The 18,951-nt window shown below is 38.9% G+C and overlaps 1 protein-coding gene across 1 annotated transcript in view; it reads left to right on the top strand.

Annotated features, from left to right (window-relative positions):
- The window catches only part of slc2a1b (solute carrier family 2 member 1b), a 19,540-nt gene extending 1,114 nt beyond the window's left edge, over positions 1-18,426 (top strand). The window contains exons 2-10 of the mRNA XM_005917928.3: positions 10,712-10,807; positions 14,435-14,595; positions 14,707-14,947; positions 15,072-15,234; positions 15,328-15,515; positions 15,639-15,743; positions 15,909-16,010; positions 16,105-16,308; positions 16,895-18,426. Of these exons, the coding sequence (XP_005917990.1) occupies positions 10,712-10,807; positions 14,435-14,595; positions 14,707-14,947; positions 15,072-15,234; positions 15,328-15,515; positions 15,639-15,743; positions 15,909-16,010; positions 16,105-16,308; positions 16,895-17,092 (1,458 nt within the window). The 3' untranslated portion in view covers positions 17,093-18,426. The remainder of the gene's footprint in view (positions 1-10,711; positions 10,808-14,434; positions 14,596-14,706; positions 14,948-15,071; positions 15,235-15,327; positions 15,516-15,638; positions 15,744-15,908; positions 16,011-16,104; positions 16,309-16,894) is intronic.
- Positions 18,427-18,951: the final 525 nt, after the last annotated feature.

Here is an 18,951-nt window from a genome sequence, read left to right as displayed (position 1 = left end):
TTTGTGTGTGTGTGTGTGTGTGTGTGTGTGTGTGTGTGTGTGTGTTAGGGCCTAAAATATTTGTGCCAAGAGGTGTCATTTGAAATATGGTATTTTATCTGAATGAAGCTTTTTAACTTTTGCAACTCCCTCACTTTGTCACTTTGTAAATGCAAAAAAGCATAAATGGAAGATCATACTCTCCTTACACTCTTTTATTGTGTCTTTCTGTCCCAGTAACTACAAGACAATTATACACTTGTAAAAGAGCTGATAAAAAAAAATCATGCTTCTGGTAATTTTCCTTTAGTGGAAGGTCAAAAGCTCCCCGGGTTGTGTCAGTTTTTGTATATGGAGGAAAAACCCCAATCCACGTAACACTATACTGCAAAATTTTCCAACGGGAACAAAGAAAAAAGCATTCCAAAGTAAAGGCTTGGCAGTGTCTTACACCCCAGGAAACAACTTTGTTTTACTACAAATATCAATATCATGATATTGTTCCTGAACTTAAAGTCAAAGTTGATTAATATTTAATATAAAGTATTTCTTTAGGTACCCGCACAAAATGTGGATTATGATTCAGTATTTGATGCCATAATTTTAATAGGGGATTTTTTATGATTGAATTCTTCCTTGAAACAAGATGAGAGGCACTGCCATGTGTCAGCCGTTCATACGTGTGTGTGCAGTTGTGATGCACTATTTGTCACTGCAGTCTGTAGCTTAGGGAGTCTATTCCTGTAAAAAGCCTACTTGAAATACATATATACACATACATGGACATTATACATTAAAACGTTTACAGCAGAAAAAGTGATAGCAAAATAATCTCAAAGCAAAAAATAATTCATGTCAATATGCCATGTGCTCTAGGTCTTGAATCAATTTAGCCGTTGCTACTTGAGGCTATCTCCAAAAAGTTGATTCTGTTCATCTGGACGTAGCGTTTTGTGGGAGAAACGTTTCGTCACTCATCCAAGTGACTTCTTCAGTCTCAGCTGACTGCAGGTTTCCCCAATCTTATAAACAGTACATTTGCATAATGATTGAAACCAGCCCACTGAAGGAACATTGGGCTGGGAAGTCACTTAAGTCACTTGGATGAGTGACGAAACGTTTCTCCCACAAAACGCTACGTCTAGATGAACAGAATCAACTTTTTGGAGATTTACTTTCCTGGATGATTGAGAATGCATCAAGATACTTGAGGCTATAATAATAATAATAACGATATTAATGTTATAAAAATAAAAATCTAACATGTAATATAAAGTCAAACAACAACTGTGTAATCAACAATCCTGTCAGCTGAATATTACATATAATTTACACATTATTATTCATGTATCCAGATGTGTGAATTATTTTCTCTCACTAATTATCATGCTGTTGTACAGTTTCATTTTTTACAACCTGTCAAATTTTAAAAAGTGTATGTAGGTATCAAGTCATTGCTTTTTGGATAAAAAGGACCAAATATGCAAGATCCGTTCTCAGACAGTCATATGCTGATTTCAGACTTGCTCCATCTTCAGTTTACACTGATTAAAAGCAAAAAACTAACAAGCACATTTTGGGTACTTTTGCTCAACTTGTCCAGATTGGTGACATGAGTGATGAAATCTAACTATTGTCAGTATCTACTAATTGCCTAATCAATTATCAGCTCATGTTTTTGGATTTCAGACTGGTGATTAGACAATCTAAAGGTATCACTCAGTTTTCGTTATAGACTGTGATGCTCATTGTTCAGGAAGTAAGCCGGACTTATCTGCCGCCTGATAACCTTGTCTCTGTCCTCGTGTGGCTTTTTGGTCACCATTTGCATGCAACACAGTGAGGCACGTAGGCAAAGGACTTCACTCTTCTTCCCCCTCCTACTTTCTCATTGATATAAGCCCATTTAAACCCAGTGGAGCTGCACCGGGGCAGCTCAGTCTGACATGGTGGTCAGAAAATGTTTCCTTAGCTGTTTGTTCATATCTTCATGCTTTTTTTCCACTGCTTGCTTCGTGCTATTGTGGCCTATCAGCTGGATGGGTTGCAGTTGACATGATGGGAAAAGTTCTCACTGTTCCCACTTTCCACTGTGACATGAACACATCAGATTTCCAGAGAGAGTGGGAGCTCACCAAGGGAATACACAGTTGCCAACTCCAGGGTTGTGAAGCTTGGAGCTTTCTCCTCACAGACGCTTTTCACGTCATCTTTGCGATTTGTTACTTCCAGCACTGTAGTTGTGCACATGTGGGCTTATCGATAGCTCGTGCTCAGGATTTTCATGCCTGGCTTAGCATTGCGTTGGACTGTTTACAGAAATAACCAACTGTAGAAAGAGTTATAAGTACTCGGTGTGGTCCTGTTGATTTCGCACATTGGACTTTGTCATTGATTGTGAATTTGTGGTTTGTAGTTCCAACTTACACAACTTCATTTTATCTCCTTTCTTAAAATCTTGATTCAGTTTTACTCTTATCTTAAATCAAATTTTGGTTAAGCTGGCAACTAAAGCACATGAAATATGTTGGTTTTCCTGCCATCATCGTCATCTAGAGAAAAAAATCCTGAATGACAGGTTTGTTTTGAACTGAAAAGTCTCCCCAGCCTTTTTATTTCTCTCTACAAAGAATGCAATGCTGTTTGGGAACAAGTATATGGCTGCTCTGGTTTAAATGAGAGGCCCTTTAAAATTTCAAATTCCTGACAGCCTTAACATAACAGCAGGTATTTTGATTGGGACTCCAGTGCCAAAAAACAGCCTCACATTGTACAGACTTAATTGCACTCGATTGATTCCTCTACGTCCTCAGCCTTTCAGGCAATACCCAGTTCCTGCTGTCTTTAAGACAGTCCAGTAGATTAACTTTCATCTGCGTGACTACTTCTCTTCAGTATGTCTTATAATGTAACTGTCAGCCATGTATTAATGGGGCATAATGAGGCTTTACTGTAAAACTAGGGATTAAGAGATCCAGGGGGGGTTTAATTGAGATGAACAGGGAAGCAGGAGTTCATGTTTAATTCACTTCATTAGTGCTCACTGTACTGCATCACTCCCACCTCTGGTCACTCTGCAAATTACTGTTGAAATACAGTGTACCTTTGGGTTTCTTTTGACATCATTTTTCCACTGGGATCAGCTCTATTTAACAAATCAGATCTGACCAAGGGCATTACTTTTATGTCTGACCTTTAATTGTCTGGTGTCACCTCTGACTGTCCAGCAGAAACAGCACAAACTGTCTGTTGTATTCATTTATTTATGCAGGTTAAAAAGATATAGGACTAAATTATGCAGTATTTACTGCCCAGAAATACACTTTTATTTCTTTGTCTAAGAATTATATCATTAATACCCATCCAGCATCAATATTTGTGTATTTATTGTAATTACTATTCTACCTATTTGCTTATTCCTTCTTTTAAATATACTGATGCTGACAATGATGCTTAGTCTTTGGAACATGTGAACAGTTATTTAAACTTTGACTCGTGTCTCCTGGTGTTTATTTTGCATTTAACAGCTGACATCCAACTTAAGATGGTATAGTAAATAAAGGACCACATACACATTATTAGTGTACAGCTTTCAATGGTGAGACTAACATTCCCAAGCATAGAGCACAGCTATAAATACATTTTTATCTGATCTCACTTGAGCTTGGCAGAAATTTCATTGGTACTGGTAGATAAGGCATTAACGGGCACTCTTGAAATGTTGTTTACTTTAAGTGTATACAGCATTTAGAGGTAAACAATTTCTTTAAGGATGACAGTAAAGGGTCACAGGACAAACATGTAGGTGACTAATATCTCACATGACAACAACTGTAACAGAAACAACAACAGTAGAGTATACTCCATATTAGGATCTGCTAAGCTAAACTGTCATTATTGCAGTATTTATGTCATGTGTTATTAATTGCATAACATGCATAGAATGAAACTACTTTGGAGTTTACATACCATAATAAATACAGTGCAAGCATCTGTGTCTGCTATAGTGTCTGGGCTGTGAGGTCCAGATTATAATGTCAAGGGTGTATTTTTACTTTTTCTCCTTATAAGAAGCATGGAATTTATTTGGAAACAGTGCTCACAGAGCACGATGTGCTGTTTCAGTCAGGTGACTTTAGGAGGAGGGCACATATTGGGTTCCCTACAGCAGTGTAAGCTGAGACTGCAGCGGTGACCTGGAGTGGTGGAGGGACGTGATGGTAGGTGTGTAAACCAAACCATGACTCTAGCACGTACTGACGAGAGAGAAACCTCTTGGAGTGTGGCTGTGATGAGTTACAGATTCAGCAGTGTACAAAACACCTTATTGAGTTTTGGCAGGGAGTAAAATGTTACAACTGCCTAGATGGACTTTTTTCCGATGGCCCCGTTTTTTTAAAACAAATGCTCAGGGCTTCAGACTTCTGTTGGGTTTTTTTTAAGTGAAATTATCTCCTCATATTCGGCACACACATACCTGCTTCTGAAGAAATTCCGTCTGATTTGAGTTTACACTTCTGCATATTTACACTTCTACATATAAAAGGGAAATGTACTTTTAGTTCAGTATCTTGTAACTAGGTCAATAAGTAACGATGCACTATTTAAAAAATAGTGTGATATGTTTATGATAAATAATTGCTTCTGCAGAACGCATATTTTGATCGCTAACTTTCTTGTATCTGTAAAAGGTCTTCTTCTTTAGCACTATATAGAACTGGTTAGTATTATTTTTATAGTTGTTGCAGCTACAATAGCTGTAAACAGTTACCTCGTTGCTTCAGTGGTTTTTGCAGCACTGTTAGATTTCCTGTTGACACTATTTTGTGGCCAAACCCTAGATTTTCTTTAAATATTTATTTTATCACAACGCCCTGCGGTTTCAAAGTTTTACGTCACCCTCATGTCAGCTGGTTTTGTTTATCAGAGCTCAAGTTTCCTTTTCCTCCTTTGGCTTTTTGTGTTTAAGCAGATTAGATGCTTAACTGAACAAAGAGACACTATATTGTTTAAAAAATAGTTGTAGGAAGTGAAGATTCAATGTCATGATTCATGTCTGTTGAATTTCAACTTTTTAGAAGGTTCTGGATGTTGTTGTTGTTGTTGTGTGGTTGCATAGATCCTAATTTGGGGAACAAATCATTATGTCTTTTAGACGTTTATACAGTGAAAGTGCCTAAAGGTTTTCTAGGGGCTAAGAAAAGGAGCAGCATGGTTGAATGGGAGCTGCTAATGTGCTAATATTTGCTCAAATCCACATTTTGTGCTTTTCCATTTCAGCAGTTTGTTTTAGTAATTCTTTATGAGCTCTGATGTCTGTCTGTTTACACTCAGGAAGAGCAGCAAGCTAAGGGCTGCTAAGCAACCAGGGCTACCATAAACACAGCCATGACTCGGCAGGTTTTTCCTCACTGCACATGCATTTGGCTGCTTTACTTTGTCCATGCAAAGAGAGAACATTTGCATACATCTAGACCATATTTAAGGGTGTGGGAGGAGGAAAGTAATGATACTTTGACCCCAGGATCCATGTTTTGTGTTTTCTTTGTAAGATTCCTTCTTTTTATACTTTTGAAAGTTAAAAAAAAAGATTTATAAGCATTTAATGGCATACTTGTAAACTCAAAACTTTTTCATCTATATCTGAAAAGTGCATGTTAAGTTCTGTCTGTCTTCTGTTAATGTCACAGACACAGTATTATCTTTTCTACATTTTCTTTTACAGTTCTTTGGAATTGCTTTTGAATATTCGTGGTAGCACCGCCCCAGAGTGTGAATTCCTGTAATTAGAGCCGACTGTTAAACGCTGTGGTATGCAGTAGAGCAGGGCAATATGACCAAAAATATTTATCACGATCTACATTTGAAAATTTGCAATAATGATATAACTGACGATATAATTGACACTAGACAAAATACTTTACAACTCCTCAACTTTATTAGTGCAAAAAAAACCCCATCAATGTATTTTCACTTAAAAACAAGCAGCTGTTTTTTTTATGTGCATTAAAGTTATATATAAAAATTTAACATTGCAAATGCAAATTCCTTGCTGACAGTTTAACCAAAAGGCATTTCCAGTGGAAATTGGCCGACATATCCTCAGCATAACCATGTAGAATATCCACAAAACTTAAAAAGAGGTTATACACACACAATACGGTAATATTATGTTGAAGTTGGAGAGCTGAAGCAAGAGCAGAGGAGCCATCACCACTGAGGTTCTAAACATAGAGTAGAGTTGTTTCGGATGTGACTTCATTGTTTCCTCTTTGAGAAAGTCATCCATTATACTGCTCTTCTCGTTCCTATGTGCAAGTGATCTCACCTATAAGAGATTTAACTGAAACTTGCATCAGTCATTTTGGGCTAAGCCAATTAATCAGTTTTATTGAACAAATACCTACTTTTTAATTTCCAGCATGATAAAATGATGTCAAGTATATGTTTGGATAAAAATGGCTGGCTTGCACAGAAACACCTATAAGCTGAAGGTAAAGATGTTACAGAGAAGTTTTCAATTTCACTTGGACACATGCTGCTCTCCCTACTTTTTTGTTGCAGCTCTACATTTTTTTGCAGATAATTGCAGCTGTTCCCAAAAGGGGACATAAACAAACTCAAAGCATGACTTTCCCCAAAGGGGCCAGTCAAGATTTAGCTGTTTAGAGTAAAAAACAGCTGGTAGGTCACTGAATTGCCTCTTGTCTTTTTTGTAGCTGTAACTGAGAGACATCAGTCATGATTGGTCTGCTCATTTGCCCACAGTGTTGAAAAGAGCGTGTATATCTATGTTTATACACACATGTATGAACCTAGTGACCCTCTCTAGACATGCTCCCGAGAGGATCTGCTATTGGCTCAGAGGCGTAGGCTGGTCTGTAAATGACTTCAGCCAAGCCCTCATTTTTTTCTTTTCTTCTTTGCTTTGAGCAGAGCTTAAGTTACCGCCTCTCAAAACACACACAGACTTTTTTCTTCTTCCTGCTCTGGAGGAGCATAAAAAACAGTTTTAGATGTAACCAAGCTGCCTACAACACAAAGAATACCTGTGTTTAAATACCTGCGGCATTACAGAGCTGATTACAGGCGCAGTCCTTTCAAATCCTTTATGAGGAATGTTTTGTTTTTTTAAAAAGAAACCTGTTGGGCTGTTTTCTTGTTTTTTTTTGTTTTTTTTTGTTCCTTTAAAAATGTTTGTCATTGGAAAATATTGTGAAATTAGGCTGGAATAACTACTGAAAGCTTCTTTTACCAATCTGTTTTGATTTTATGACCCACAAAGATGCTAAGATGCAAAAAAGCCAAAAAAAGAGCTCATTAAGTAATCACAAACTTCTGCAACTTCAATTTGATAAATATTTCTATATCAAAAAGATTTAATTCAGGAGAACTATTCTCTGCTTTTCAAGTCAAGTATCTTTGCATAAGTGACAGTTAAAGATGATCAATGTTATACTCAATCTTGGTGCCATCTTTCTCTTCATCCCCCTTTTAAACCAAATTTTCTCTGATCTTGATGCATGCTCAGTCATTCAAGCAAGGAAATTCCAGGAAGTCGATTCGGTTGATCTGGATGTTGCACTTTCAGAAGAAAAGACATTTCGTAACTCATCAGTCACTTGGATGAGTGAGTAAACATTCCTTCCTCTCACAACGTCTAGATGAACAGAATCAACTTTCTAGGAAACAATATCTACTTGGTGGCAGGATATGATCACCTAAGTTGTAAGCAGATTATCTCTGGTCACCTGCTGTTTAAACCTAAGCTTTTGCAAGCGGAAAGAGAAGAACGACTTTAAGGAAGGGGATTATTAATCAGAGAGGATTATTTAAACAGTGAGTGTAAGAATAATGTATGAATGAGCAGACAGGCAGGCCATGTGAGGTTACACTTATACCAGCCAAGAGAAATACAAGGCTTCAGCAGGCTGAAGTTAAATGAAATTGGGCAGCTATGATATGAAACCAAAAACATAGGCTTATCAGAAGAATCTCAGTTCTGAGGCATTTCGCTCAACAACACAAATCAATGGAACCAATCAGCCTTGTGTTAGCAGTTCAGGTGACTGATGGCGCAATCATGAGGAAATCTTTTCTTGGCAACTCTTGGGCCCCTATTCATTCACCTTTAAATGCCACAGCTTATCTGAGTGTTGTTGGTTATGTGCTTTCCTTTTTGGCCATAATTCACAGTCTTCTGATGGCCACCACCAGAGTGATAAGAATAGAAGTAATCTGAAATGTTAGTCACGAAACCACGATTGATTTTCGGTCACCAGATCGGAATGTTGTAGAACATCACTGAGATGTGGACAATGGCACATTATTATGGTTTCCTCATAAAAGTTCTTGGTAAGAGCAATGTGAAATGTATTTCAAATTTTCTACCTGATTAGCTTTGAAAATTCGCTGGCCGTGAAATTAGGAACAAATGTCATTCTGCACTGCTCCATGTTAAAGACTTTAACAACCTTTAGACAAGGTGATTTTTCACCTCCTTTTTACCTCATGTTTGTTCATTTTACGAGCTTGACTTCTTAGACTTGAATGGCCATTGGAAACTCTTTCTGCTGGTGTTTCAAGGTGGAGTTGAGATTATTAAAAAATGTAATAGCTAAGCGAAGGAGAGATCCTTGATTTGTGTCATCTCTTAATCAGTTCGGTGGGTTTGAATATAAAAATACTTCAAACTAAAACTAGGTTTCTTCAGGATACTCAAGTTAAAACAATGACACTTTGAGGTGACATCTACTCTCATAAAGGTCAGATCCTTTGTTGCCAAAATACAAGGAAGGTATCTGTTATGAATCACTGTACCAAAGGATTTGGCATGAATCACGCGGGGTAGGAAAAAAAAAACATTAATCATCAACAAGATGACTGGTTTTAAGGAAATGAAGGATTGGAATAGTAAGCAACACTGGATTTAATCGAAGTTTAATCTTGAGTATGTGAAGCCTTTTGAGATAAATAAGAAAATGCAATGTTAAGGTATACAGTTTAACCGATGTTTTCAGAAAACTAGCACTCAGAGGTGGTCATATGCACAGTTAGCTGACGCAGAAATGATAAAAGGGGTCAGTGTTGGTTAGGGCTGCCACAAACGATTATTTTGATAGTCGACTAGTCACCGATTATTTTTGCGATTAGTCGACTAATCAGATCATGCATCCATTGGACGTACAACGTACAGCTTATTGCACCAGCATGCATCTGCTCTTATATAACTATCATTAGCTTACAGCTTTAAGTGTTTAAGGTATGTGCTAACTAAAAATAAAGACAAGATGATAGTTTATTAAATTTTAATGAAATTTGCAGATTGTTTCGGTAAAGTTTAATAAACTCCTTGCTATCTAAAATATAACAGGACACCGGGGTATATTCTCGAGCATCTGATAATCAGCTGTCTGCTTGATGTTTATTCAGCTGTGTAAAAACTATAACTTTAATCTCAGCCAAACCGATTTACTCAGGCACAAATAAAATACAACAAAAAAAGCCAAACAATAACATTTTTAAGTTATCTAAGTGACTTATATATCATGTTTAACCTGAGTAGCGAAAGACGGCAGTGGGTTTGAAAACGATTTGCTGGGAGTCCGGTGTTCTCACGGGCTCTAGTGAGCCTTGCCCCCGGCTAGCTATCGAGCTAGTGGGTAACAGACGTCTCTGAAAATATGTGGTGTCCTGATAAACTGAGCCGATATTTGAGGTTTACACAGCTACATTCTCGCCTGAAAAAATGCTAAACGTTTATTTTGTGACCCAGAAAGAATAATAAGAGTAATATTAAAACTAACTAGCTGCCGCCATTGTTGGAAACTGAGCTGGGCTGCGCTATGAATTCTGGGACACAGCTGCTTCTTCTTCTTTGGGGTTTAACGGCAGCTGGCATCCTTGTACATGCAGTGCTGCCATCTTCTTTTTCAGTCCGTTATTACACTCTTAAATCCTACTACTTATTCCTGCGTCTTTTGGGATCTTACAAAGCTTCAAATGACGCGTCGACTATTAAATCAGTGTCGACGTAATCGTGACTAGTCGACTAATCGTGGCAGCCCTAGTGTTGGTGGACAGTAGCTCGAGGCGTTTGCTTCCCTGTCTGCGAACTGGAAACTGAGAGCGACATACCATGCACTGGTTTGTTAACTTCTTGGTATTCTTCTAATCTACTGGGCTCTGGTGAGATCAAGCTAAAAATGAACTCTGTAATAACAGGAATAAGAGCACAGACAATAAGATCAGTAGACCTGAGTCTGACCTGGACGTTTTTCACAAGGCAGCTTTACTCAGAAATCTGGAAAGCTTTTGAAAGGACAAACCTGTGACCCCCCTCAGACCTAAAAATATTTGTATGATCCATTATTCATCTCAGTCTGTTAGTAATGTCTTCAACAGACATAGTTACAGCTCGACGGTGGATTTCTCTTTTTTCTCTGTTTGTCTGTTTGGAATGAACATCTTTTATGCTCCATATTCACAGTTTTATGTACTGTAGCAGTATATTAAGTGTCTTTAAAATATTTCAGGAAATCTTAACAGTGTGTTCATTAAACATTATAATAACTACATCAGGGTGGAAAATGTACTTGTCATCAATTCCATTCTTGGTCAGTAAACTGAGATCTGTGGGATTTTCTGTGCCAGCTCATGGACACATGGCAAAATGTGATTAACTGGTCAGACTGGTATCTTTACTGACAATATTTTCCCTGTTCTCTTTCAGCAAATAACGCTTCCATTGTTGATGAGTGTTGGAACTGCGGTGATTGGCTCCCTGCAGTTTGGCTACAACACAGGTGTTATCAACGCCCCCCAGGAGGTGAGCTGTAAACTGTCTTATTACAAAAAGCTAAAGGAGAGTGAGGCATGAACAAGAGGCTGTTGTCATAAAGGTTCAAATTGAAAGTTTTTGGTTTCAACAGGTGTTCGTTCAGTGTTTATTGTCATATCAGACGAAGGAACACAAAGTACAGCCTTCAGAATAACCATAAAATAACCAGGGTTTCCAAAAAACTTCCAGAATCTCTGGGTCTGCAGAAATCAATCAAGCCAATCAAGTGCTTTCCAGCTATCCAACTTTGTTCCACAGTTGGCTGTTAATTCACTCGCTGCCTTGAAGAACATCGCAGAAAAGGGAGGGTGTAGGTTAAGAGGTGAGGTAATAATAGCTGAATTTAGGCCTAATGGGTCCAAGGACATCTGGATCAACAGAGAGCAACAGAGAGTGTCTATGCCCAAACATGGACCTCTTTTGACCAGAAGCCAGCTGGCAAATGCTTGAGAATGAAATTTAGAAATTAAATTTAGGAGGCAGACGGTGACTTATCCCCGTAACAAAAAGAGATCACAAAACAATGTTCCAAAGCCCCCCAGAAGACTAAGTCAGACAGTCGATTTATTAACAGGAAGGTACAGCAAAGACATTCATTTCCTAAGGAATGCCTGTGTCGCATTGCGTGTGAGAACTACTGTCAGCTCAGTTTGCGTTGGTCTGAACACACCCTATGACTACTCAGACTACTCTCTGCAGGTAATAGGTGTGTCTCCAGACAGGCTAGAGCTCCACTCCTTTTATGTTATCTTTGACCCACACAGAGGTACTAGGAAGGAGGCCCAGACAGACCCTCCTAAACTGAGCTGTTCTCTGTTATGCTCAACCTTGATATGAAGGACCCTTTTCAATTAGAGAAGCTTTCAGTCCACTAAATTCCTTTAATATTAATAAAAGTGTGACGTGAAATAAAACTAAGAGTCTGATTATCATATTAGGTTATCATGATATTAATGTGGTCTAAAATATGTAAAAGAAAAATAATTAAAGCGCATAAACTATAAAATGTGTTAAATCGTCACAACTAAGAAGCTGGGTGAAGGATTTTAGCTGAAAATTTGCCTGAGTTCATCTTCTGTTGATTGACTCTGACAGACGCAAGCTTGTCCTTATTTGCTAAAAAGTGTTCTAGACCTGCACACAGTTTTATGTTATTTTCAAGAATAAAATGTCACAAATTGTTGCTAATAGTATTCAAATCTTTCTATACACTATTAGCAACACGTGTTCATCATCATATAATCACCTACAGCGTGTCACCTAAAGCCTTGTACTGTGTTGGAGTGTCTCTGATTAGATACGCCTTTTCAAGGGCCTTGTTCAGGCTGTGCTGTGCTCCAGCCATTGAATGTTTGCCTGATCAACACTTGAATGTAGGCTCATTGGATGTATTGCAGGAGGGAGGGTGCTTCACTTTTCTTTAAAGATTTCTCCTTTTGAAACAATATAACTATGTAGTTCACATCTATTTTAGTGCTTTTTAATTAGAAAGGTCTTAAAACAAGAGAAACTATATTATTGTTGCCTTTTTCAGTATTTTTCAGTATTATATTGCGTGCTGAATACATTGCTTACCTTGACAGCCTGGTCCCCAACCAGTTTCATCACCAAGGCTGAAGGCCAGTCAGTATGAATAGACAGTTTTCACAATGTGTATTTTAGGCCAGCTGGTGGTTTGGATTGTGTAGCCTATTGAGATTAGAGAACAAGAACCAATTATGTAACTTTTCAAGGGCCACCTTGTAATTTGTTGCTAACAAGTTACAGTTAGTGAGAGTTTTAAAGTAACCATTAAAAGATGGCAGTGGAAAAACATGTATAAGATGTTGTTTGTAGAGTTGAAAACACTGTTTCATTACTTAAACCTGGAGTTTGCTTTTAGTTTTGCAGAGCTCTTTCTTTGGTTTTTCAGATCAAACTGTTAATGCAGGCAGTGATGAAGCTTCAAAAACCCACAGAAAAACTACACGGTCCAGCACAAATTTCAAAACAAAGTTAGTTGACAGTTGTTTGAGCATTTAGGAGCCTAATGAGCCAGATGCTTTCCTTTAGGAGTTGGTAGAGATCAAATCGGGAGCCTTGCAACTTAATTTAAGATTCACCTGTGCCCAGGATGTGCCTTTCACTCTTCAGCTCATACCTAGTTCATACCAGTTTACCTCTGGTTTTTATTTCTGTTCCACAGGTTTTGTGTTTTAGTGTCTGTAGCTTTAAAAGCAGATAGGCTGGCCACGCCCCCTTTTAGGGAACAGTACCTTCCCTGATGGTGTCATGGTGTCCTATTTCATGGACCAGTGAAATAGGAGAGCTAATAAAGCTGGTAATACAAACACAACCGTGCTTGAAACAGAACTGGAATACAACGTTTCAGAGGAATTTTAAAAAAGCAGCAGTTTATTAAGATATTTGTTTATTAATCCAAGGATAAAGGAAAAAAAGTTATACTGTGTTGGTCTTTGACTTGCGAATGTAATGAAAAAACCAAAAAGAGATGACATTGCATAGTACATCTCCTTTTAAGACAGTGAATAAGGTCTTACCTTAAAATGTCTTACTACCAAATGAGAGACTGTTGCTCTGTAATTCTGAATGCATAAGTAAACAACTGTGTGCAACCAGCTTCATATGAACGTAAAAGCTGATGGAGATCATGTGTAAATACATACTTTTCTCCTCACACTTTTGCTCTTTTCCATCAGCTTTGCTAAACTACAGCACTTAAGTAAAGTACTTATTTATGTTCGATCTCTGCTTGCATAAACTCTGTGAACGTGTTCTTTTTAAAGGGCAGACGTGATGGGATGAAGGCCAGGGGGACAGTACAGTATATGATACCATACATACTTATCACCAACAAGGTCTTGTGAGTGTAAGTTGATAGTGGATGTGACCCAGGCTCTGTGTTAACAGTGTCAGAGTGTCATTTAATATGTATCCCTCCACTACAGAAAAGCCCTTGACAAGCCAAAGCCTCCTATTCATAACTGCTAATAAGGACATCTCAGAGTTTGTTTGTTTTTTTCCACATGCCGTCACTGATCTCTAGTACATCACGATCTCCGGGACTAGATTAACTGCAGAGTGCCTCAAAAAATGTGCTGCACAAGCTCAAAGGCACATGATCCAGATGATCCAGACTTAGATTTTGGTTGCAGTAGAAGTATACTGGTGGTTGTGGACTGGGTAGTGACCTTCTTGAATCATGCCAGAGGTGTCAGCGTGACACACAGAAACAGAAGCAGGCATTGCTTTTTAAGCACCGTCACCCGCACTCCTGGGTGTGTTTGTCAACAAAGTTGTCTGGGATGTGGTGACACAGTGAAGGGAGGGGATGTGAAACCTGACACCCGAGTCTGATAAACTTCCTGGTGGCCAGGAAATGCTGGTGATTATACAGTGCTGCCATCAGCTGGCTGTAAAGTGGCATTTCAGCTATGTGGCAGGGTTCAGAAGAGGAAAATCTCAAGCGTGTGATCTGATGCAGACATGGAATGATCACATTACAACTATGACAACAGTGGGACTTGTGGATGTGTTAAATGATTCTGTATGATAGATTTTATCCTGTTTGTAATCCTTGGAAACAAAAGTAACAATGAAATGTGTCTTTCTTAGGTTATTGAGAACTTCATCAATCAAACGTGGTATCACCGTTACAATGAGCCCATTCCCAAAAACTCCCTGACAGCTGTGTGGTCCATCGCTGTTTCTGTCTTCTCTGTCGGTGGCATCTTTGGTTCATTCTCAGTAGGACTCTTTGTTAACCGCTTGGGAAGGTAAACAACATACTGAGTCACTGCTAGTATTAAACAGCATGTTAGTCCTTTGCTGAGAGCCTGTCTGCATTTAATTTGTCTAAATTGTATCTTGTTCTTTGATGTCTACAGGAGGAACTCTATGCTCATGGCCAATATTCTGGCTTTTATCTCGGCCGTTCTGATGGGTTTTTCAAAGATGGCAAAGTCGTGGGAAATGCTCATCGTTGGCCGTTTTGTGGTTGGGCTGTACTGTGGCCTCTCCACAGGTTTCGTGCCCATGTATGTGGGTGAAATTTCCCCAACAGCCCTACGAGGAGCCCTGGGCACGCTACACCAGCTGGGCATTGTCATTGGAATCCTCATTGCACAGGTTGGTGAATATGTATTTGTGGCATTCGTTGTCTTGTGATATGTCTTATCCTGTGATAAATTGTTTCTACTGGTGGTTGCTAGGAGCTATGCAGGTGGTTCATTAGTGTCTGTGTGGGTTTTAGATATTTGGATTGGAAGTGATCATGGGAAACGAGAACTTGTGGCCTCTCCTCCTGGCTTTCCTCTTCATCCCTGCTGTGATACAGTGCGTCCTGCTGCCTCTCTGCCCAGAGAGCCCCCGATTCCTGCTCATCAACAAGAACGAAGAGAACAAGGCCAAATGCGGTGAGCACATACATACAAGTCATACAAGCCGGCATATGTGTAAACATAAGTTCATTTTAAATCATCTGTTCTTTTTTTTCTTACATGTTTCAGTGCTGAAGAAGCTCCGGGGCACCACTGATGTGAGTGCTGACATGCAGGAAATGAAGGAGGAGAGCCGGCAGATGATGAGGGAGAAGAAGGTGACCATCCTGGAGCTTTTCCGCTCGCCCCTCTACCGTCAGCCCCTGCTCATTGCTGTCATGCTGCAGCTCTCCCAGCAGCTGTCTGGTATTAACGCTGTAAGTTTCAAGACCTACATGTCATTCAGATTATTCCCTCTAAAGACTGCCACTGAAATTGTGAAGTTGATATCAGGAGGTGATATCCTGAACCAACCTACATGTCAACTTGTTTGTTTTTAGGTTTTCTACTACTCCACTAGTATCTTTGCGAAAGCTGGAGTTGAGCAGCCCGTTTATGCGACCATTGGAGCCGGTGTGGTTAATACAGCTTTCACTGTGGTGTCGGTGAGTACAGCAGTACACAAAATAGCATTATAGGTGTCAAAAACATCAGATTGTGTTCTACCAAAGCACAATTCAAAAATTATTCTGGTCCCTTGTAATCAGATTTGTGATACAAAGCATGTATATGGTACACTGACCTTTCTCCTCATTTCTTTGTGTTTGTAGCTGTTTGTCGTAGAACGAGCAGGACGCAGGTCTTTGCACCTACTGGGGCTGCTGGGAATGGCTGGATCAGCCATCCTCATGACTATTGCTATGGCTCTGCTGGTAGGTGTATTCCTGACAAAGGCACACTTCAGTGTCACCTGATTTATGACTTTGACGTGCAACTTTCAAAAACTTTCCTCTTGTATTTTTGCAGGAGCAACTCAAATGGATGTCTTATGTAAGCATTGTAGCCATTTTTGCCTTCGTGGCATTCTTTGAGATCGGGCCGGGTCCCATCCCTTGGTTCATCGTGGCAGAGTTGTTCTCACAGGGACCCAGGCCTTCAGCCATTGCTGTCGCTGGTTTTTCCAACTGGACTGCAAACTTTATAGTGGGAATGGGCTTCCAGTATGGTGCGGTGAGTAAAAGCACATAACTATCACAAAAACATAGGCTCTTGCATTTGTTACTGACTTAATTTATTGGACCGGTTGTGTCAAATAGTAAAGCTGAACTAGGTTCTTCTTTATGATGACTTCCTCATTTTATACCCAGAGTCTGTCACTGTAAATGAAACACATACTTTGTAGCCAGATTTGAGATATGAGTTGGGCCCTTTTTAAGCAAAACATTTTATTCGTTCTACAGACAGGCACAGTTAAACCCAACATTTAGCTTTATGGTTATTAGGATTTTTATGCTTGAAATTTGTGTGTAGACTTATATAACTGTATGTAATTATACATGTATATTGTATATTGAGGTAGGATCAAATGAGTTTACCTTTAAGTCTGTGTTTGTAGCAACTCCTCCTTTGTTTCGTTATTGTTAAAGTGTATTTTGTTGATATTTTAGTCACGTTCAAATTCAATCAATCAGTGCTTATGTATGATACTGAGTTCAAGATACAAAACAGAATTGTGAAAGATGAATTGCTTCCAAGTATTAAGAAATAAGTTGATCAATCTAATATCTTTTGTTTTGCTTCTTGTGTCTCTTCGCAGAGCGCGTGCGGTCCCTACGTCTTTGTCATCTTCACTGTGCTACTGGTCATATTCTTCATCTTCACTTACTTCAAAGTGCCAGAGACCAAGGGCCGGACATTTGATGATATCGCGGCCGGCTTCCGTCAGACTGCTGCCATGGCAGAGAAGCACACACCGGAGGAGCTCAACAGCCTGGGAGCCGATTCGCAGCTCTGAGCGTCTGGGACTGAACTTTCCAACAAACTCTTTCTCAGATCAACAGCAAAGAAGAGTCTGCTGACTAGAAGTAGACGGATACACTAATAGTATATTCTTCACACTGTCACCACATTTCAGGTGTCCTCATCACCAAACAGAACAGACCTGTGTGATTTGCTCTGCCACGACGTCTTCTGCTGCTGCTTTCATGTCACACATAGAAACGAGAACTCGATGGGCACCGCGTCGCCTGGCAGAAAATATACAGATGAGAGATTAGATGGTGGGGAAGGTTTTAATATTTTTAAAGATATTTTTACAGAAGGAAAAGCCGAGTCTGCAATCAACTGGCCTCTTTTAACATCTTTTTTTCCCCCTCACTAAATATTTTACTGATATGTGCTGTTCTGTCACCTGTTACAGTGATTTTTTTGCGACTATCTGGTTAAAGAGCGCTGTAGCTTAAGTTCACTGTGCAAAAAATGTCTTTTTTAAATGATCATACTGTATTGCTGTGTTACTGTACACTCTGGCACTGTTGATGCTGTACAACTTGACTATGTCACTCCACCAGATGGGGCACTGCCCTTAGAAAAAAGTCCCAATACTCTGCTGAAAAGTAATAAGTTATTTATGTGTCTTTTACCGAGAACGTTACTGCATACAAAAACTGTGATATTTGGGTGTGAGATGATGAGAATGTTAATTTTTGCATGATGAAATTTAAATTAGCAACAACTCTTCACAAATTATACATATATGTAACTACTACTCTTTTTACTCTTTGTTGGTAGAAAACTATAGAACAATGTATTTTTTTGTACAATATTTTTGCTCATGAGGAAATGATATCTAGATAAATATGCAAAAAGAACCAAAATTTATTCTCCATTCCTGTATTTATTTATCTTTTTACACCATTCCTTTTTCAAAGTTCAAATGAAGAAATTGGAAATAGGGAACAGTATCTACACAGATCACTACCAGAGAGCTAAACTTGGCAGTAATGTTGAATACATAAATCATCCATCCATGACATAAGTGCCCACTCGCAATCAGCAGCCACAAAACCAAAAGTCTGCCCCACAAAACCCAGAAAATGTGTCCGTTTAAGTGCCTGTCTAATACAACCATCAGTCTTTCAGCCTTTGGTACAGCTTCAGGTTAGACTAACCTGATCCAGACAGAGAGCTTCTTCTCTCTCGGTGTAGGATCTTCTCTCTCTGTATCTTTGTGGTGAGATTACCTCCTGAGCTAACATAGTCTGGTGAATTGGCTTCAGAGCTGTCATGCATTCGAGTGTTACATGCTGTTATTCAGTGACAAACAAACGTTTTTTCATAAAAACAAAAGGAAAGAAAAAGAAAAACTGTGGCCTAAAATGAATGTCTGTCTTTCGTTGTTCAAAAACCGCTTTCATCTTTCTTGGGTCAAACATTCAGAACAACTTCATTATGGTCTGTGTTTCTGCAAGGTCTGTGTTTTTGCTTTTATTTCTGAATTCTGCAGTATTGAGTAGCTCAAACTCTCTTTTGGTCATCTATTTTACTTAACTTACCTGTGCAGCTTAGGTAAATTCCCAAGTTGCTGTCAATTACTGCTGAATCATATGTTTAAATGCATAATTAGAGGAGAATTACCCGTTAGCAGCACTTTATTATTCACATTTATATTATACCTGATTTTACATCATATATATCAGGCATAATGAGATTCTTTCAACATATTTCTGACAGGGTGGAGTCTTTGTTACTAAAAACAGACTGAAGTACTGCTGATGGACTGCTCAATGTTATGTGAATGGAAAGAATTGCTGTTGTACCATTTGTTTATATTCATTACAGTTTTTGTGTACTCACCTAGAAAACCTGTGTGTA

This window comes from Haplochromis burtoni, unplaced genomic scaffold, assembly GCF_018398535.1.
Source record: "Haplochromis burtoni strain Fernald_Lab_line unplaced genomic scaffold, NCSU_Asbu1 Contig_26, whole genome shotgun sequence".
In the NCBI taxonomy this organism is placed as follows: domain Eukaryota; kingdom Metazoa; phylum Chordata; class Actinopteri; order Cichliformes; family Cichlidae; genus Haplochromis; species Haplochromis burtoni.
Note: the sequence above shows the minus strand (reverse complement) of the source record. Positions and strands in the feature narration are given on the sequence as shown.